This window comes from Gorilla gorilla, chromosome 13, assembly GCF_029281585.2.
Source record: "Gorilla gorilla gorilla isolate KB3781 chromosome 13, NHGRI_mGorGor1-v2.1_pri, whole genome shotgun sequence".
In the NCBI taxonomy this organism is placed as follows: domain Eukaryota; kingdom Metazoa; phylum Chordata; class Mammalia; order Primates; family Hominidae; genus Gorilla; species Gorilla gorilla.
Genome location: NC_073237.2, coordinates 125,698,627 through 125,717,563, shown reverse-complemented (window position 1 = coordinate 125,717,563; position 18,937 = coordinate 125,698,627). Strand labels below are relative to the sequence as shown.

The following is an 18,937-nucleotide window of genomic DNA, read 5'->3' as shown; positions in this document are numbered from 1 at the left end:
TGTATTTTTAGTAGAGACGAGGTTTCTCCATGTTGGTCAGGCTGGTCTCAAACTCCCAACCTCAGGTGACCCACCCGCCTCGGCCTCCCAGAGTGTCGGGATTACAAGTGTGAGCCACCATGCCCGGCAACAACATTACTTAAGTACAGGGATAACAGTGGTGTGTTATTGGTGGGAGATGTGAGGGTTTGCTTTTGTTTTTTGTTTTTAAGGGAAAGCTTGACATTTCTCTTCTTTATCCCATTCCCCAGCAGACTAACACCAACCAAGCTCCTGCTGCCGGGCCAAGCACTGTACTGGGCCACGTATTAATGAACAGGAATTCAGGACATTTGGAAACCAACTACCAAAGGCTCCAGGGTAAGGAGAGAGAGATGACCTCCTGGGACCCCACCCTCCTGCCTGAGCCCAGAACCCTAGAAGCCAGTCCCAGCTGCGGACACGTGCCCACGCCAGCCCCCCACACACGGTGCTCTCTGAGTCCAGGCATGCTCATGGTCTTTTGAGGAGAGAGATTGATTGTGTTAGGGACCTTGCACCTACAAAATCCATCAGCCTGTACATGGACGGACATTCGCTCAGGACAAACAAAACCCAGCAAACTCTAATATCCACGTGCAGGGCCTCTCCGGCAGTGAGTGACGGCAGTTTTGGTCTTTTGGCGAGACATCAAGCAAGACACTTTCCATGCAGGAACTCAACCTGTCCCCATTTCACAAGTGAGGAATCCAAGGTTCAGAGAGGTCAAATGAGACTCCCAAGGCCACTCAGTGGCAGGGCCAAGCTCTAACCCTGAGAGTCTCTGATTATAACCCCGGTCTCACCAGGACACCTGCTTAAACCCCTGTGAACCAGGGGTCCCCCAGGAGATAAGCAACAGGTATCAAGTGCACATAAGAATACCCAGGCCAGTCATCACATAGTAAGGTTATATGTACTGAGAAAACTTCTCAGAGTGGGGATCAAAGTGACAAAGATGGAAAATTTGAATCAGGTCACGCAAAACCAAGTGACTCTAGAAGAATGCAGCTTCTCTGAGACTGAGCTAACTCTGGCCAACTTTTGCCTGATTCCCAGATAAGCAAGGAAAAGGTTGGCGGGGCAGACAGCAGTTCAGAGGCCTCACTGGTTTTAGTATAAGGGCCTGAGAATGGGCGGAGGGGGGGAAGACTCAGGCTCTGAAGCTCTCTTGGGGCGGGGGTCTCTTAAGCAACTGTGTGAGGTGGGAGCCAGAAGTGGACTCTTGAGCCAGACAAATCTGATGTTTCTTCCAAGCAAGCCATGTGACCTCTCTGACCCTCAGTCTCGTCATCTGAAATGTGTCCAGCAAAGCTTTATTGACTAGCTGCTCCATGCGGGGCTGATGCTGGGTGCCAGGGACTCAGCAATGAATGGGAGAGACCAGATTGGAGCCCTCACCAAGCTCACTCCTAACGGGGAGACAGCGAATTTGGAGATGAGCAGATTCTGCCATCAGCTGTAAGGAAATAATGCAGGGATGAAATAATCCCTTTCTCGGGTGGGGCTCAAGGTGGGCATCCGAGTCAAGGCTGAGTCCAGCACGGACCCCGGGGTGAGCGCTCAGTCGGCAGAAGCTGCTTTTGAGGCTGCAGAAGTTCTATTACCATAACCTGAGTAAAACGGAGCTGCCTTGGGGGCCAGTCTCATCACGGTGTCACCCTCAAAAAAACACCAGTCTGACATCCCGAAATCATTGAAAAAAAAGTTTAAATCTTCCCAAAATCTTTCAAAGAGACACCAAAGGGGAAATGGTTTGCGTACCACACACAAAAGACGTTTTCAAGCCTCTCTGCCGGGAGGTCTCATGGTAGTTGCCTCTGGAATATCTCCCTTCCCGCTCCCTCCTTTTTATCCTTATCAGAGAGGTGGGAGCGCTGGGCCTTGTCCCAGGAGACAGGGGACTGGGCTGGATCCAGCCTCTGTCCTCCCTAGCTGTGGGCTCCTGGGTGCACTGCTTAACTACTCTGTGCCTCAGTTTCCTCATCTGCAAATTATAGCTAACAAACGCACCACCTGCAAGGGGCTCTTGTGGGAATTCTAGGAAATAATCCCCATGAAGTGCATGAGAGAGGCAGGCACACAGCTAGACTATTGACGTGTGAGCTACTAATATGATTCCTCTCTGCCTCCCTCACCCACCTTTCCTTTGCACCCCACCCCAGTTAGGAGCTCTGGGCAGTGCCTCCTATAGGTCAGTATGTGTTTTCTAGGTCCCACCGCTCAGCGGCAGCTCCACCCGCTGTCCCAGACAGCACAGGGAAAAGGCCAGGGATGGACAGGCAGAACTGGGAACTTTCTTAGGAGGGGACAACAGGGCCTGGGACCATGTTTACCCCTGCCCCCTCTAAGGTTGCATCCTCTCTTAGGTGGGACACACAAAGGGCAGTGTCCCCCGGGCATCAGTGCTCTGAGGGCAGAGCCAAGCGAACGTCCCCTTAGGGCCTGCCGATGTGCTGGGGAAACGTGGTTCCCCACCCATGAGGCTGCTGCTTGCTCCAAGCCTGGGTGCCATGGCCAAGATGGCTCTACCTGGCTGCCAGGGTCACAGAGCAGAGGATTCAGATGTCTCACTTCCTGAGGGGCTCCAGGCCAGGCCCTGGCAACACAGCTGTGAACAGCTATGTGGTTCCTGCCCTCATGGAGCTCACAGCCCTGTGTGCAAAGCAGGCAATCAGGGCCTAAGCATGGGGTGCGAAGCCCAGAGTGGGCAGAAGAGGACGGGCTGGGCACCAGAGAGGACTTCCCAGAGGAAGAGGCACTGAAGGGAAGGGCTCGGATGGGAAGAAAAGGGGTTCCAGGCAGAGGCCACAGCCTGGGCAAGGGCCTGGGAGAGAAAAGTGGTGGGTTCAAGGAGCTGCAGGCTTCCTCACCCACCTCCCCCCACAGGTGAGGTTTATCGCTCAAGGCCACATACGCCATCTCACGTGGTCCCCGCTGCCACCCGGAGAGGTCAGAGGGCAGGAACTCTTACTCCCAATTCACACTGGGACAATTCCCAGCTGGACTAGAACCCCGATCTCCTGACTCCTGGCTCAGGTGAGAGTCAACATGCAAGGCTGGGCCCACAGCAGCCCTGGCACTTGACCAGCAGCCAGGTAGGCCCAATTTTCATCACCTGCCTTTAACAGATGAAGAAATTGAGGCTTAGGGAGAGCACAACACCCCTCAACTGCCGCAGTTTTTGTCTGTCTGGGGGCCCTAGGACAAGCCTGAGGTGCGAAAAAGCCCTCCCTGGGTGGGGCAAGAAACAGAGCTGGGAACAGGCGTGACTTGGGGTGAAGGAAGGAGGGGAGAGGGGATGGGTTTTGGAAATCCACACCGGGCAGGGAAAGGCGAAGGAATGTGGGTGAGACGGGGTGCGCCGGTCCCGGAGGGGCCCAGGGCCTCAGGCAGCCCCTCCCTCCTTGCCTCCCAGGTGAGACCCTAACTTCGCGGAAGACGACACCCCTCAGCTGGGCGGGGAGGAGGGCCACCGCCTCCTGGCCACCCAATCAGAGACATTCCCAGTCTGATGGCAGAGGCCGCCAGGGCCAACGGCTCCCAGGGCCTTCCCCGGGGAACCCCCGAGACCTGCCCCGGATTCGGAGGCCCACCGCGCATCGCCCGCCCCCAGCCTCATTAGCACCGACACCCGTCGTCCTCCCCTCGGTTTCCGGTGGCTCCAGAATTTAAAGGTTAAATCCTAACCTCGTCTCAGCAGTTTCTCCCGGCTTTGCCTACCCAGCGCCAGTTGCTGGTAATTATATGCATCTCCGAGCAGCCAATCAGCTGTCAGACTGACAGATACTGATCTTTTCGTTTTATTTTTAGCTCTGTGCTTCCCCCTCTAGTTGCAAAAAAAAATTCTGTTTGTTCTGTGTGCTGCTGCCTCGCTCCCAGCCCTGCAGCCGGCTCTCATCTCCGCCAGCCAGGCGGGAGCAGGCAGCCGCCGGGGCTGGAGCCTGCGGTCCCCGCCCGAAAGCGGGGAACAGAACGTGCCCGCCGCCCCCGAGCTGCGGACCGCCCTGCCCAGAGCAACCCCCGGGGCTGCCATGGGGAAGGGAGGAGGCCGGGGCGCTGTGGGCACCTTGGATGCAAACACCCGAGGGGCTGTGCTCAGTCATGGGGGCCACGCATGGGTGGAAGCAAGCCCGTACCTGCGGGCTGGGGGCTTGGAGAGAAAGACACACACAGAGACAGCGAGAGACAGAGAGACGTACACAGGCAGAGACAAGCTAGACTGAGGGCGGAGGAGAAAAAGACAAGCACTTTCCCCCCTGGAAGCACTCGTCCCCCATCCCCCAGAACCGAACAGAAGGGGTCAGGAATGGCCTCAGCCCCGCCCTGGAGTGGGGCTCAGAGGGGAGTTTCCAGCCCCGGGCCCCCCAGAGCTCGGGCCGGGAACCTGGGCCGCCCCTCCCAGGTCTGCTGCCTCATCTGCCACGGAAGGGCGAGTGAAGTGCTCTTCAGGGTCATTTGTGAGTTGTTCTGGAAGGTTCTGTGGGCCTTCCTGGAGGCTGGCAGGTGTAGGGGCCTGGCCGGAGGGAGGCCCCTATTCATACAGCTTCTCTGGAGGGAGAGACAGCAACTGAGGGCCAGGGAAGCTCTTAGGTCCCAGTGAGTCTCCCAGACAGTGGAGGGGTCTGATCCAGGGGGGCCGGTGCTGAAGAGTGATGGGAATGATTGTGAAGTTTCCTTCCATCCTCGCGGCTCTCTACAATTTGCAAAGTGTTCCCTTTGCCCCAGTGGCCTCTCCTTCTGCCCCACAGTTAGCTCCAGAATGGAGTGAAATAGGGGTCTGGGAGGCCTGGCGAGGCTCACCTGCTTTCTGATGGGCCCTGGGGCCGGCGTCGGGGGAGTGTGGCCTAATGGTTCCGGCTTTGAGGTACAACTCACCTGGTTCAAGCCCCAGGGCTGCTGTTTACCAGCTCTGTGACTCTGAGTGAATGGCTCGAGCTCTCTTGGCCCCAGTGCCCCCATTGGGAAGGTGGGCCCCCACCCCACCCTGCACCCCCACAGGGTGGCTCAGGGCCAGAAGTCACTCCGTCTGGGTGCTCCTCCCGGCCCCGGTCTCCACGGGCCCGGCACACTTGTGAGCAGGTATTATTAGCTTCTCCGTTTTGCGGATGGGGAAACTGAGGTTCATGTGACTCGTAATTGGCAGAACTGGGACTAGAAACACCCCCCCACTTTTGGCTTCCTTTTCTCTGACACCACAGATGGCGCGCTGAGAAAAAAGAGAAGAGCAGGAGAAGGGAATTAGGAGCCCGAGAGAGATGGAGGGAGGCAGAAGCGCCGTGATCAATTACTTGGGCTATAAATTTCTGCTGTTTTGCAAAGTGAGCACACAACCTCCGAGAGGCAGAGCTCCCTGGGCAGGCTCTGGAGAAACCAAACAGAGCCAAGCCCCGCAGCAGGCGCTTTTGATGGTGGGAACCGGGGAGGGAGAGGGGTCGAGCTCAAGGGTGGGTGGGACAAGCTGGGGGTGCAGCAGAGGGGGCCAGGGGAGGGCCAAAGGAGAGGAAGGAAACCCAAGTGTCAGTGAGCTTGGGAGCTGTGGGAGCCCCCTGGGGAGGGATCGGCCTCGTGCCTCCCCGGCATTCTCTCCCGCTGCTGGGGTAGGAGAACCAGGCCTGGGCACAAGATCGTGGCCCCCTGCCACTGCATTCGAAGCTGGTACAGGGCCAGGGCGGGGGCGACGGGGGGCAGGAGGCCCTTTGAACCTCACCTTCCTTATCTGTCAAATGGGGATACTGATGACATCCATCCCCAGGGATTGGTATCTAGGGTATAAGTGGCTTAGCCTGGGGCCTGGCACACAGCAAGGAGAGTTGTTGTAAATTTTTTGGAAGATTACCAAGGGCAGAAGGGTTTGGTAACTGGTGGTTTGGAGACCAACTTAATTATTTAAAAGGTGGAAAGTGGTCCCCCCTGGGAGGAAGGGTGATGGAAAGAGTTTCCCACAGTGGGGATAGGTTGGGCAGGGCATTAGACCTGTCTCTTGGTCTCCCAGACATGGAGGGGCTGTGGACAGGGGCCAGAATGCTGTGTGTAGCTGGGAAAAGAGGCCAGAGCCAGCTGCCTGGACTCCACCTTTCTGGAGCCCTGCAGTGGCTCACTTAGGAAATGAGCCGGAAACAGAGGCCAGCTTCTCTCTTTGGAATCCGAGTGCCCCGGGGAACATGGGATCCTGGGAGCAACCCCCTCAGGGCCTTCCACACTGTGGAACTGCAAAGAATGTGGCGTTCCAGAAGCGGCCCCTGTGTGCTCAACCTTCTACTGTGCAGGAGGAAGTTCACAGTGAGCCAGCGTGGGCCCTGCCCACAGGGAGCAATTTGTCAGGGAGAAGGGAAAAAAATAGATACACCTGACCCCTGAACCTTGGTCTTTCAACCCCAGACAATGGTCAAAGTAAATGGGAGGCCGCAGGATGGAAGAAGAAGGCCACAGACTACAGACACGAGGAAGGAGGAAAGCAGGGGTGGGAACCTGAGGGCAAGGGGTGAAGCCCAGAGTCACCGTAAATCAGAGCCCCAGAGAAGATGCCCTGAGGTTCAGGCAGGCACTAGGCTCAGGGCCGGAGGCAGACACTCTCCAGCTTCAGGGATCCCAGGCCAAAGGCACTGGAGGAGCTCTCTATTTTAAAGGAGCCCTAAGATGGATTCCTTTTCAGTGGAAAAGGACTTCCCCTGGATGGGGATGATGAAAACGTTGACTTAGTCATAACAAATGTAAGAAACAGCCCCCGAAGAGAAGTTTATTTCTTGCTTGCATTACAGTCTCCTGGGGGCTGGTGGAGGGAGGGGCAAGGGCTCTGCTCCATGTGGTCACTCAGGGGCTCAGGCCCCTTCACCCCGTGACCCTGTCATCACCTAAGGCCTTATCCTCCTCTGCTGCAACCATGTGGGAGAAGAAAGAGGGAGCATGGAGGATAGCATGGAAGGATGCTTGTGGACCAAGCTAAACCAGGGGCAGAGGAGCCACATCATTTCAGCTCCCGTTGCACAGGCCAGAGCCGGGTCATGTGGCCACTCCCAGCTGCAAGGGAGGCTGGGAAATGCAGTCCAGCTGCATGCCCAGGAGGAAGCCAATGAACCAGGGTTTGGTGAAAACATAGCAATCTCTACCTCAAACGCTGTCCTCTTCAGGTGGATGAGTTGACATGAAGTGATACTAACAAAGTGCCCACTGTACCTGGCCTCTGACCTGTGTGCCAAAGCTGCTGATCTGGAAACCCAGAGGCTGGTCACCTTAGGGTCAGGACAGGCTTCTGAAGGCTGCTCCTCCACCTCCTCTGGAAACTGTACCTTAAAGCATGCCAGCCTGGGCAACATGGCGAGACCTCGTCTCTACTAAAACAACACAACAACAAAAATTAGCCAAGTATGGTGGCTGGCACCTATAGTCCCAGCTACTCGGGAGGCTGAGATGGGAGAATCCCTTGAGCCCGGGAGGTCAAGGCTGCGGGGGGCTGTGATCACGCCGCTGCACTCCAGCCTGGGTGACACAGTAAGGTTCTGCCTCAAAAAATAATAAAAGTAAAAATAAAGTGTGCAGAGAAGGAACAAGGGGAGTAGAGGAAGGTTTTTTTGGTCTAAGGAAAGCAGCTAAAGCCTTTATCAGATTCCCCAAAAATCTGAAGAAAAAGGGCTTAAAGAGAAGTGGACCACTGCCTATTAAAGCAACAGCCTTGGTACCAACACATTGGTCCTTATGAGCCCAACTACACAGAAGCTGAGGATTCCCCAGCTGTCATCCCCTCTCCCAACCAGGCACGCCCCATAGACCTCCAGGGTCAGGGCAGGGAAGGCCCCCACCGATCCTCAGCAGCAAACACACCACCAGTCCAAGTCAGCCACGATGACCAAAGCAGCCACAGGGCCTTGGGGTGTCAGCATGGGAGGCGAGTTCAGCCGTGCAGTTGGAGAAACTGAGGCCCAGAGAGGGGCCATCTTGCCCAGGGTCATGCAGTGAGTTAGGGCAGAGTCGGGTGGCATTCAGTGTCTAACCAGTCAGGTTTCTGTGGTTATAAGCAAGAGAAATGGACTTCGTTTGACTTGAGCAGGAAGGGGCTTTATCATCAGACCAAGAGGGAGCTCAGAGAATGGAAGCAAAGGCTGGAGATCCAGGCGGGCCTCGGTGAGGATGGGACGAAACCAGGGCATCTTCCAGAGCCAGGAAAGACTCAGTGACCACCCCAGGGGTTGGCCATGAAGAATGAGGCCAGATGGGCATCTATCTTCAGGGTAGGACGGCTGGCGACCAAGATGGGGCTCCAGGCCTGCTGTGGGTTGAATGTGTCCCCCAAATTTCATGTGTCATGGAGAACTTAATCTCCAATGGGGCAGTATCGAGAGGTGGGAGCTTTAAGATGTGATTGGAGCATGAGGGTTCTGCCCTCAGGAATGGATTAATGCATTCATGGATTTCAGTGTATTAACGGGTCATCATGGGAGGGAAACTGGTGGCTTTATAAAAAGAAGAGAGGCTTGAGCCAGCTCATGGGCCACTCTGCCCCCTTGCCATGTGATGCCCAGCACTGCCTGGAGACTGCACAGATCCCAACCAGCAAAAAGGGTGTCACCAAATGTGGTCCCTCGACCTGGGACTTCTCAGCTGCCATAACTATAAGAAATACATTCCTTTTCTTTATACATTACCCAGTTTCAGGTATTCTGTTATAAGCAACAGAAAACAGACGAAGACAAGGCCCATCCCTTGGCCAGGCAGGACAGGGGCATCTAGGCTGACAGCACACTCCCCAGGCTACACACACTGGGGGAGGTCCCCATGAGGCAACTGGGGGGCTCTTGCCAGAAAAGGGGGGCTTGGGTGCTGGGCTGGCCAAAACAGCAGATGTCCACCCTGGCCTCCTGCACCGAGGTTGTGCAATCAAAACAAAACAAGCACGGGGCTGGTTTCCTGCAGCCAAGAGCTGTGGGCTGACCAGGGAGTCCGGCCCAGAGCACAGCCGAGAATCAGGGAAAACAGAGGCTCTCTGCAAGCTCGCTCTGCAAACCTGAGACCCGAATTCCAGGACTGCGGCTCCCTCAGGAGACTGGCAGCTCCCTGAAGGCAGTAAGGGAGGCTCCTGGCCCCACTCCAAGCTGGGCTTATGTGGGGCTCGCTCAGGCCAGTCTGTGGAGATGTCACAAGCCACGGATTCACACTGAAGGAGGAGCTGAGGCCGAGGGCTGGGGGTCCAGGTGGAATTTATCCCAGGGGGCTGGGAGGTGGAGCGGGGAGAAAGTCCGGGAAGTCCAGAAGGGCCTGACTCAGGAGCTCAGCGCTGGTTTCACTCCCCACCTCCCCACCTCCCCACCCCACCCCCACCCTGGCTCCGGAGGGAGGCCAGTGGCGATACTCAGTGTTCATGCTGGCAGGAGCGAGAAACCAGAGAGAGAGGAGGGATGGTGCGACGGTCAGTTTCCTGTGTCCACTCAGGGGAGGCTGCAGTCCCCACCTCTTGAATCAAACATGAATCTCTGTGTTGCCAGGAAGGTATTTTGCAGACGCAATTAAAGTCCATGATTGCCAGCCGGGGGCGGTGGCTCACGCCTGTAATCCCAGCACTTTGGGAGGCTGAGGCGGGTGAATCACTTGAGGTCAGGAGTTCGAGACAAGTCTGGCCAACATGGTGAAACCCCGTCTCTACTAAAAATACAAAAATTCGCCAGACATAGTGGCTCATGCCTGTAATCCCAGCTACTCGGGAGGCTGAGGCACGAGAATCATTTGAATCCGGGAGGCAGAGGTTCCAGTGAGCTGGTGCCATTGCACTCCAGCCTGGGTGACAGAGCAAGACCCTGTCTCAAAATAAATAAATAGTCCATGATTGGTTGACTTTAAGAAAGGGAGATTGTCGGCCGGGTGTGGTGGCTCACGCCTATAATCCCAGCACTTTGGGAGGCCAAGGCGGGGCGGACCACGAGGTCAGGAGATCGAGACCATCCTGGCTAACACAGTGAAACCCCATCTCTACTAAAAATACAAAAACATTAGCCGGGCCTAGTGGCGGGTGCCTGTAGTCCCAGCTACTCGGGAGGCTGAGGCAGGAGAATGGTGTGAACACGGGATGCGGAGCTTGCAGTGAGGGCTCACCGCCCTCCAGCCTGGGTGAGAGAGCGAGACTCCATGTCAAAAAAAAAAAAAGAAAGAAAGAAAGGGAGATTGTCTCAGATGCTCTGGGTGGGCCTGACTCAATCCGGTGAAAGGCCTTAAGAACAGGGCTGGGGCTTCACTGCCTGTGGATGGCAGCGTGTGCCCAGGTGGAGATTTCCAACTGCCCTTTCCAACAGCCTGCCGTCTAGATTTCAGACATGCTTCTCCAGCCCCCACAATTGCATGAGCCAATTATTTGTAATAAATCTCCTACTATCGACCTCTTACTGCTTCTGTTTCTCTAGCAGAACCCTGACCAGCACAGCTGGCGGGAGGACAGTGGGGAAGTGGGCTGGGAGGTTCTGAGGACCCTCTCTAGGTAGGAGCATCACACCTGCACAAACAAGCAATAGCTAGGTCCTGTCCCTCACGCAGCTGGGAAGCAAGGACAGTGCCACCCTCAGGGGCCGTGCAGCCGTGGGTGCTGGCGTTCAGCAAGGTGGCTCGGAACTCCGGGGCAGGCCTGGCACAGTCATGTACAACTGTCCTTTGTCCCCCCAACACCACCCCCTTGAGTGGCAGACACATCCGTTAAACTCTGGCCTGCATAGACTTGATGCCTGTTATTTCTCTGAATCTGCAGAACACTGGACAAAAGAAGAGACTGAGGTCCAGACTTGCTCACTTGTCTAGGGGTTGAGATGGTCCCAGAGCTCTTTGAACCCCACCTCTCTCAATGAGGCTAAGGTGCCCATGTGACCATCAGACCCCCAACAGCGATACGGGCCAGGTCTGTGGTCTGAGCTAACCTGGTGGAAGGATGGCTTCGAGGGGCTCTGTCCTGACCCATGTGGGCAGACACACACCCCAGGTCTGGCTGACTATCCTCAGGGGAGGTGAGGGGCCTGCTGGGGAAGAGACTCCATCACTGTAAGCCTCCCTCCCCCAAGATCAAAGATCTCCAGAGACTTCAGGTCTCCTAAAATCTCTCCCCAGCCTCCTGGCCCCATTCTCACTGTGTCAGTAGGAGGCACAGCGGAGGCTTAGGAAGCATCCACGGCCCACCTGTGTTGGGACCTCAGGGGAAGTGTGGTGAGGTGCCACTCAGTGTCCTCTTCCTCCGGGACAAGGGGAGGAGCAGAAGGAGCTGGGGTGGGGGTGGCAGGAAAGAAGATAAAGAAAGGAAGACCCCTGACTCCACCTCAGGCCGGCTCCAATAAGCAGCTGGGCCTGCAGGCCTATGGGTGGGAAGCCTGCAGGTAGCAGGGACATTTACTTTTTTTTTTCTAAGATGGTGCCTCACTCTGTCGCCCAGGCTGGAGTGCAGTGGTGCGATCATGGCTCACTGCAGCCTCCCGAGGCTCAAGCCATCCTCCTGCTTCCGCAGTAGCTGGGAACACAGGCACATGCTACCATGTCCGGCTAATTTTTTTTTTTAATTTTGTTTTTTGTGGAGATGGGATCTTGCTGTGGTTCCCCAGCTGGTCTTAAGCATTTACTCTTATATACTGACCAAACATGAATACAAAGCCCACTGCCAGAGCCAGGCTTTGCTCCAAGCACCAACAATTGTTCACTTCTTTAATCTTCACAACGGCCCTTTGAGGGTGGAGGGACTATTACTGTCTGTCATACCCATTTTATAGAGGAGGAGACTGAGGCACAGAGAGGTTAACTCCTTGCCCAGGGCCCCACAGCCAACACATGGTGGCCCCGCCCCATCTCCCTAATCCCAAGGCCCCATCCACCTCTCCTCCTTCCTCAGACCTTGGAAGAGACCTCCCCAGGGGGCCTCCCCGCTCTCAGCTGGAGACCCCAGTCAAGAGGGTCCCTCTGTCTCCTGTTATAGCACAGGCTGCAGTGCAGACCCATTCTTTCTCTCTCTCCTTCTCTCTCTCTCTCTCATCAGCTGTTTGTTTGGTCTTTGGGGCTCCCACCCTTCATTTTTGAGGCAATAAACACTCAGGATGGAGTTTGGAAGGCACAGAGACCTCACACTGTGGTGTAATTGATCTGTCCCCGTAGCTCCATCCCCTCCAGCAGCAGGGCTTCTCACTGGCTGCATGGCGGGCAGGATGGGGCTGGGCCCACCATGGCTCTGCAGATCTCGGGTTGCTCGGCTGCCCCTGTGGATCCATCGCAGCTGTCACTTGGCGGCTTCGTCCTCCCAGCCCTCTGAGATGTGCTGTCATCACCACCCCACTTTTCAGATGAGGAAATTGAGGCTGAGGGGTGTCGGGGAATTCGTCCAAGGTCTTCCATCTGTCTGGGCTCAGCACTGGCACTTTTCAGGGCCCCCACTGTTCTTCAAGTGTCTTCGGGGCCCCCTTCAATCCCTCACCACGTGCACAGTGCAGCCACGTTCTGCCCAAAACCTCACAATGCTACGAGAGGAAACAAGAGGCTGCCTTGAGCAATGCCGGCTCAATGTATGGGGCAGACCCGGAGGCTAAACAGTGTTTCTACCTTAACTGTGATCCCAGAGACTTCCATAAACCGGGTTTGCTTAAAGCAAGGAAAGCAGGGATTAACTGAGTCTGGGCAGTTTCCCTGGAGTTCAGATTGTGCAAAATGACATTTACATTCTCCTAGGGGAGTGAGGACCACAGGTTGTGGGGAAGGGAGCCCCCCCCCAGACCCCAGAAAAGGCAGCTGGGGAGCCACAGGTAAAGCAGAGAGCCCCCCGACCCTCTGCCCCACCCACCAACAGCAACCACAGCAGCAGCATCCACAGGAAGATGTTCCAGTCCATAGAAATCCTTGCAGGTGACATAGAAGCCTGTGGGTCCCGCCCACACTTTCTGAGCACTTCCCCCAATGGGAGGATTCACCTGTCATTACCTCACTCACCCCGGCCCTCCCTGGGTATGGCTGCAGTGGCTCTGTCCCATGCTCTGTTACCTAAGACACATCTTGGGACACAAGACACAAAGGAGATAGAATTTCACTGCACAGCAAGAAATTCCTCAAGGTCTCTCATTCATTCATTCATTTGTTATTTATTTATTTATTTATTTATTTATTTATTTATTTATTTGAGACAGAGTTTCACTCTTGTTGCCCAGGCTGGAGTGCAATGGCGCAATCTCGGTTCACTGCAACCTCTGCCTCCCAGGTTCAAGCAATTCTCCTTCTTCAGCCTCTTGAGTAGTTGGGATTAGAGGCATGTGCCACCACGCCAGGTTAATTTTGCATTTTTAGTAGAGATAGAGACGGGGTTTCTCCATGTTGGTCAGGCTGGTCCCGACCTCCCGACCTCAGGTGATCCTCCTGCCTTGGCATCCCAAAGTGTTGGGATTACAGGCATTAGCCACTGCACCTGGTCTATTTATTTATTTATTCATCTATTTCATCTACTCCCCTGAAGCTTTTAATTGTTATATTCTTTCTCATCAGTGCCTAAAGGGTTGGGCACAGCCACCACTCCTCCCCAAATCTCCAAAACCATCACCAACCCTCCCTTGGCCCCGAAAGACACTGGGGCTGGGCTGATGGAATGAAACAAATCACCTGCCTTCACACCTTCCCTGAGCATGCAGATCCCCCAGCCTCAGTTGAGCCTTCAGATGACTGCAGCCCCTGACTGCACTCTCAGAAGAGACTCGGAACCGGAACCACTCAGCTAAGCTGCTTCTAAATTTCTCACCCACAGAAACAATGAGATAATAAATGTTTCCTGCTATTTAAAGCTTCTATGTTTGGGGATTATTTGTTATGTAGCAGTAGATGAACACAGTGATGGGTGTGTGTGTGAGAGAGAGGGACTTGTAAACAAATGAATGGAGTGCTAGCAGGCATGTGGGGGATTGACCAGGGATGGATTCCTGAGAGCCGAGTGAGGTATTCCCAGTAGAAGTGTCCTTGGAGACCAGCAGGAGAGACAGGCAGTGAAATAATGATTCACAAACCATTTCATTCATTCAAGAAACAACTGTGCACTTGCTGTGGACTTGACACTATACCAGGTACAGGGGACTACAGCGTGGAAAAGCAGGCTCAGGACCAGCTGTGATCAAGTTCTTTTTTTTTTTTTTTTTTTTTTTTTCGACAGAGTTTCACTCTTTTGCCCAGGCTGGAGTGCAGTGGCAGAATCTTGGCTCACTGCAACCTCTGTCCCCAGGATCAAGCAATCCTCCTGCCTTAGCCTCCCAAGTAGCTGGGATTATAGGCACCCATCACCACGCCCGGCTAATGTTTTTTGTATTTTTAGTAGAGACGGGGTTTTGCCATGTTGGCCAGGTTGGTCTCAAACTCCTGACCTCAGGCAATCCACCCCCATCAGCCTCCCAAAGTGCTAGGATTACAGGCATGAGCCACTGCACCTGGCCTGTGTTAAGGTTCTAATTGCAAGGAAAGAGCAAGGTTACAGATAAACATGTCATTCCAGATGGGATGAGCACCACGAGAGAAGACCTGGAAGAAGGCCTTGCTGAAGGCCACACAAACAAAGCCCAAAAGGATCTGTAGAGGTTGGCCAGGTGGCGCTGGGAGGTGCAGGTGCAGGGAGACGGCATTCCAGACAGAGGGCAGAGCATGTGCAAAGGCCCCAAGGTGGTGAGAAGCTGATGAGTCAAAAGAACAATCTTAAGAAGGTCAGTGCTGTGGTAACAGAGTGAGCCAAGGAGAGGGAGATGAGGGCTGGTGGGAAGACTAGACACAGGTTTAGTGAGCCAGGCTAAGGCTTTCAGTCCTTATGCCCTGCATAGTGGAGAACCGCTGAAGGTTTTAGCGCAAGGACAGGCGAATGTTTGAATGCCTTCATTGATATCAGTTACAGAATACCTGACTCGAGTGGTTCGAACCATATAGTTTACTCAAGAAGAATTACGGAGCTGGGGGCGGTGGCTCACGCCTGTAATCCTAGCACTTTGGGAGACCAAGGTGGGTGGATAGTTTGAGCCCAGAGTTCAAGATCAGCCTGGGCAACATGGCAAGACCCCATAATATTTATAAAAAAAAAGAAAGAAAGAAAGAAAGAAAGAAAATTGAGCTGGGCACGGTGGCTCATGCCTGTAATCCCAGCACTTTGGGAGGCCGAGGCAGGTGGATCACCTGAGGTCAGGAGTTCGAGATCAGCCTGGCCAACATGGTGAAACCCCATCTCTACTAAAAATGCAAAAGTTAGCCACACGTGGTTGTGCGTGCCTGTAATCCCAGCTAATCAAGAGGCTGAGGCAGGAGAATCGCTTGAGCCCAGGAGGCAGAGGTTGTAGTGAGCCAAGATTGCACCATTGCACTCCAGCCTGGGCGACAGAGCAAGACTCCATCTCAAAAAAAATAAAAATAAAAATAATAAAAATAAAAATAAATAAAAAATAACAAAAGAGGTTCAGGACTTACATGTTAAAACTGTAAAACACGATGAAAAAAACTTAAAAGAATCTAAATAAATGGAAAGACAATTCATGTTCATAGGTTGGAAGAATCAACAAAGTAAAAATTAGCTGGATGTGGTGGTGCACACCTGTAATCTCAGATTCTTGGGAGGCTGAGGTGGGAGAATCACTTGAGCCTGAGGCAGAGATTGCAGTGAGCCCAGATTGCACCACTGCACTCCAGCCTGGAAAATGGAGTAAAAAAAAAAAAGAAAGAAAGAAAGAAAAAAGTATTATTAAGATAAGAAGTCGTGGAGTTAGCTCAGTGGTTCAAGAGTCAAGGATCTAGATGCATTCCACCCTTTCACTTTGCCACCCCTGGGTCATTGTTTTCTTAAACCTCAAATTTGTCACCTCACTGTTGCAAGATGGCTGCCCCAGCTCCAGACATCACATCTTCACACACCTGCATCCAGAACAACTCGCTGTCTTTATAGAGCGGCTGGCAGTCCTTCCAAAAGCTCCCAGCGCACTTCCCTTTCTACCTCACTGAACACTTTGGGTCACATGCTCACCTCTGTTTTAATCACTGGAAATGGGGAGCGGGATTGGCACAAATAGCTTGGAAGGATCATGATTACTCCCTGGGGCCTCAGTGTTGCTCACACAAGACCAGTATTCAGTGAGCAAGGAGAAGTGACTTGATCGTGGAACTGTGAGTGCTTTTTCTGCATGCATTTGTCCAGCACAGGCTGTGTCCAGTGTCAAGGGACAGCGACAGAAGCAGAGCGAGCCCCTGACTGGGGACCCTGCACTGGGACAGAGGTCATGAAAGCAGCCTACGGGAGTGACCAGCTCCTAAGATATGTCCACATCTGAGCAGCTGTTCCCAAGGGGATCCAGACCCCCATCACCCGCTGGCTTCTCCAGCATCAGCTCCAGCCTCTTGCTCCTATCCCAGGTGTTCGGGGGGCCCAGCCATGCACCCCTGGCATGGGTGGGAATATCAGGCTGAGGCCATCACTGTCTCAGCTGCTCCAGTGTGAGAAGAAAGCCGTGCCCTACACTCCAGGCCTTATCAGGTCACACCTGTCTCCCATCCCCATGTCTCCAGCCTCTGAGAAAGCTCAGTGTTTCTCTGGAACATTCTCGAGAGCTGAAGCAATCCTTACGGCAGAAAAAATCATCTGTTCTCTTCTAGAGTAATAAAAACTTCTGCTGGGTCCCTGGCCACCCAACAAAAGACCACATTTCCAGCCAGGTGCAGTGGCTCACGCCTATAATCCCAGCACATTGGGAGGGCAAGGCGGGTGGATCACAAGGTCAGGAGATCGAGACCTTCCTGGCTAACATGGTGAAACCCCATCTCTACTAAAAGTACAAAAAAACAAAAAAAAATTAGCTGCATGTGTTGGCACTCACCTGTACTTCCAGCTACTCGGGAGGCTGAGGCAGGAGAATCGCTTGAATCCAGGAGGCAGAGGTTGCAGTGAGCTGAGATCACGCCACTACGCTCCAGCCTGGGCAACAGAGCAAGACTGTCTCTCAAAACAAACAAACAAACAAAACATTTCCCAGCCTCCCTTGTGATGAACGGCACCCACGTGACCAGGCTCTGGCCAGCAGCACGTGAATGGCAATGATGTGTGCCCTGCCCTTTAAAGGAAGACGGTCCTTCTTCCTGGTCTCCCCTTCCTGCCGGCTGGAATGCAGACACAGTGGCAGGAACCAGAGCAGCCATCGTGCATCACGAGGTGGAAGCTGTGTGTTAAGGATGGCAGAGCAGCAAGCCCAGGGGAGTCTGGGTACTGACACTGGGCTGTGGATGTTGGGACTGGCTCTCTTGTTCAGATCGCTGCTATTTTGGGTTTTGCTACAGCAGCTGAACCGGTATCATAATCCATGGTCATCACGAGGCAACGAACTTGATACCAGTTTTGCCTTCAAGTGACAAAGGTGAACGTCATCGTGAATCCAGCCCCCTCCTTGGCTGGAGAGCGGGATGCAAGTTAAAACAGGTGTAAAGCAACACCGGAGAGTGTCCCCGATGTTCTCAGGGGATTTAGAGAGCGGTGGAGGTGCCGAGAAAAGGAAGAGAGCTGTGTGCTGGGGGCATCCACGCTAAGCCAGCCTGGCACTGGGTAGGACGCTCAGATATGCTCATTTCTACAGGGACGTTGCGGCAGCAGGCACAGTGCTTTTATTTAGTGTGTGTGAGAGAAGCTCTGATTTTCTTTTCTTTTTTCTTTCTTTTTTTGAGACGGAGTCTCGCCCTGTCGCCCAAGCTGGAGTGCAGTGGCGCGATTCAGCTCACTGCAAGCTCCACTTCCCTGGTTCAAGCAGTTCCCCTGCCTCAGCCTCCCAAGTAGCTGGGATTACAGGTGCACACCACCACGCCTGGCTAATTTTTTTTGTACGTTTAGCAGAGATGGGGTTTCTCCACGTTGGCCAGACTGGTCTTGAACTCCTCACCTCAGGCAATCCACCCGCCTTGGCCTCCCAAAGTGCTAGGATTACAAGTTTGAGCCAAAGCGCCCGGCCGAGAAGCTCTGATTTTCATGTGAAGAGGAAACCTGGGCTCAAACTGCCAGCCCAATGATGGCCAGAAGCCACCATCTCACTATGCAGCCCTGGGTCAAGTTGGTAACCAGTTCTTCTCATGCCTCAGTTTCTCCATCTTGTACATGGGAGTTTATACATATGATCGCTTGGACATTTAATTCAATTTTTTAAAAAGAGATGGGATCTTTCTTTCTTGCTCAGGCTGGAGTACAGTGGTGCAAACACAGCTCACTGCATCCTTGACCTCCTAGGCTCAAGAGATCCTCCTGCCTCAGCCTCCTGAGTAGCTGGGACTACAGGTGTGCACCACCACACCCAGCTATTTTTTTTTTTTTTTTTTTTGGTAGAGAAGGGGGTCTCACTATGTTGCCTAGGCTGGTCTCAAACTCCTAAGCTCGAGCGATCCTCCTGCCTCGGCCTCCCAACGTGCTGGAAGTACAGGCATGAGCCACTGCACCCAGCCATTTGCACATTTTAATACAATTAAACTCTACCTACGTACAGGCAGTGTACAAGCAGCCCACCAGGACTGTGCAATAGGATTTTACCACTATTGTCAGGCTGTCTCCTATCATAAACAAAAGGCTTCTCCTTTAGAGATGAGTGCAAATATTGTCAAGCTCATTGCCCAATTACTCTATGTGCAAACAGACACCCCAACAGCCGCCTCTCTCCCAGGCAAAGAGGAGCTCAGAATTATTGTTCCATTACCTTCTCACGCATCATGGATAATCTGCTTAGGTAGTAGGTGTATTGTTTAAGTCAGTTTCCTGTCACTGCTCTAACAGATTACCACAAACCTGGTGACTCAAAACAGCCCAAATTTATTATCTTATAACTCTGGGAGTCATAAATCTGAAATGAGTCTCCCTGGGCTGAAATCAAGGTGTTGGCAGGACTGCATTCCTTCTGGAAGCTCTGGGAAGAATTCACATCCTTGCCTTTTCAGCTTCTAGAGG

The 18,937-nt window shown here is 53.7% G+C and overlaps 1 protein-coding gene and 1 long non-coding RNA gene across 2 annotated transcripts in view; both read right to left on the bottom strand.

Moving 5' to 3' along the window:
- Positions 1-3,757, bottom strand: part of LOC109028131 (uncharacterized) — a 38,898-nt gene extending 35,141 nt beyond the window's left edge. The window contains exon 1 of the long non-coding RNA XR_008668586.2: positions 3,709-3,757. This is a non-coding gene — a long non-coding RNA (uncharacterized lncRNA). The remainder of the gene's footprint in view (positions 1-3,708) is intronic.
- On the bottom strand, positions 2,163-3,031 carry LOC101140185 (putative uncharacterized protein encoded by LINC02913). The gene has a single exon (XM_004048715.4). It carries the CDS (start codon positions 2,938-2,940, stop codon positions 2,242-2,244), a length of 699 nt encoding a protein of 232 aa, XP_004048763.2. The 5' UTR covers positions 2,941-3,031; the 3' UTR covers positions 2,163-2,241.
- Positions 3,758-18,937: the final 15,180 nt, after the last annotated feature.

What these genes read in the sequence shown, in the direction of transcription:
- LOC101140185 (XM_004048715.4), bottom strand. Translation starts at nt 2,940, where the DNA reads ATGGCGTATGTGGCCTTGAGCGATAAACCTCACCTGTGGGGGGAGGTG.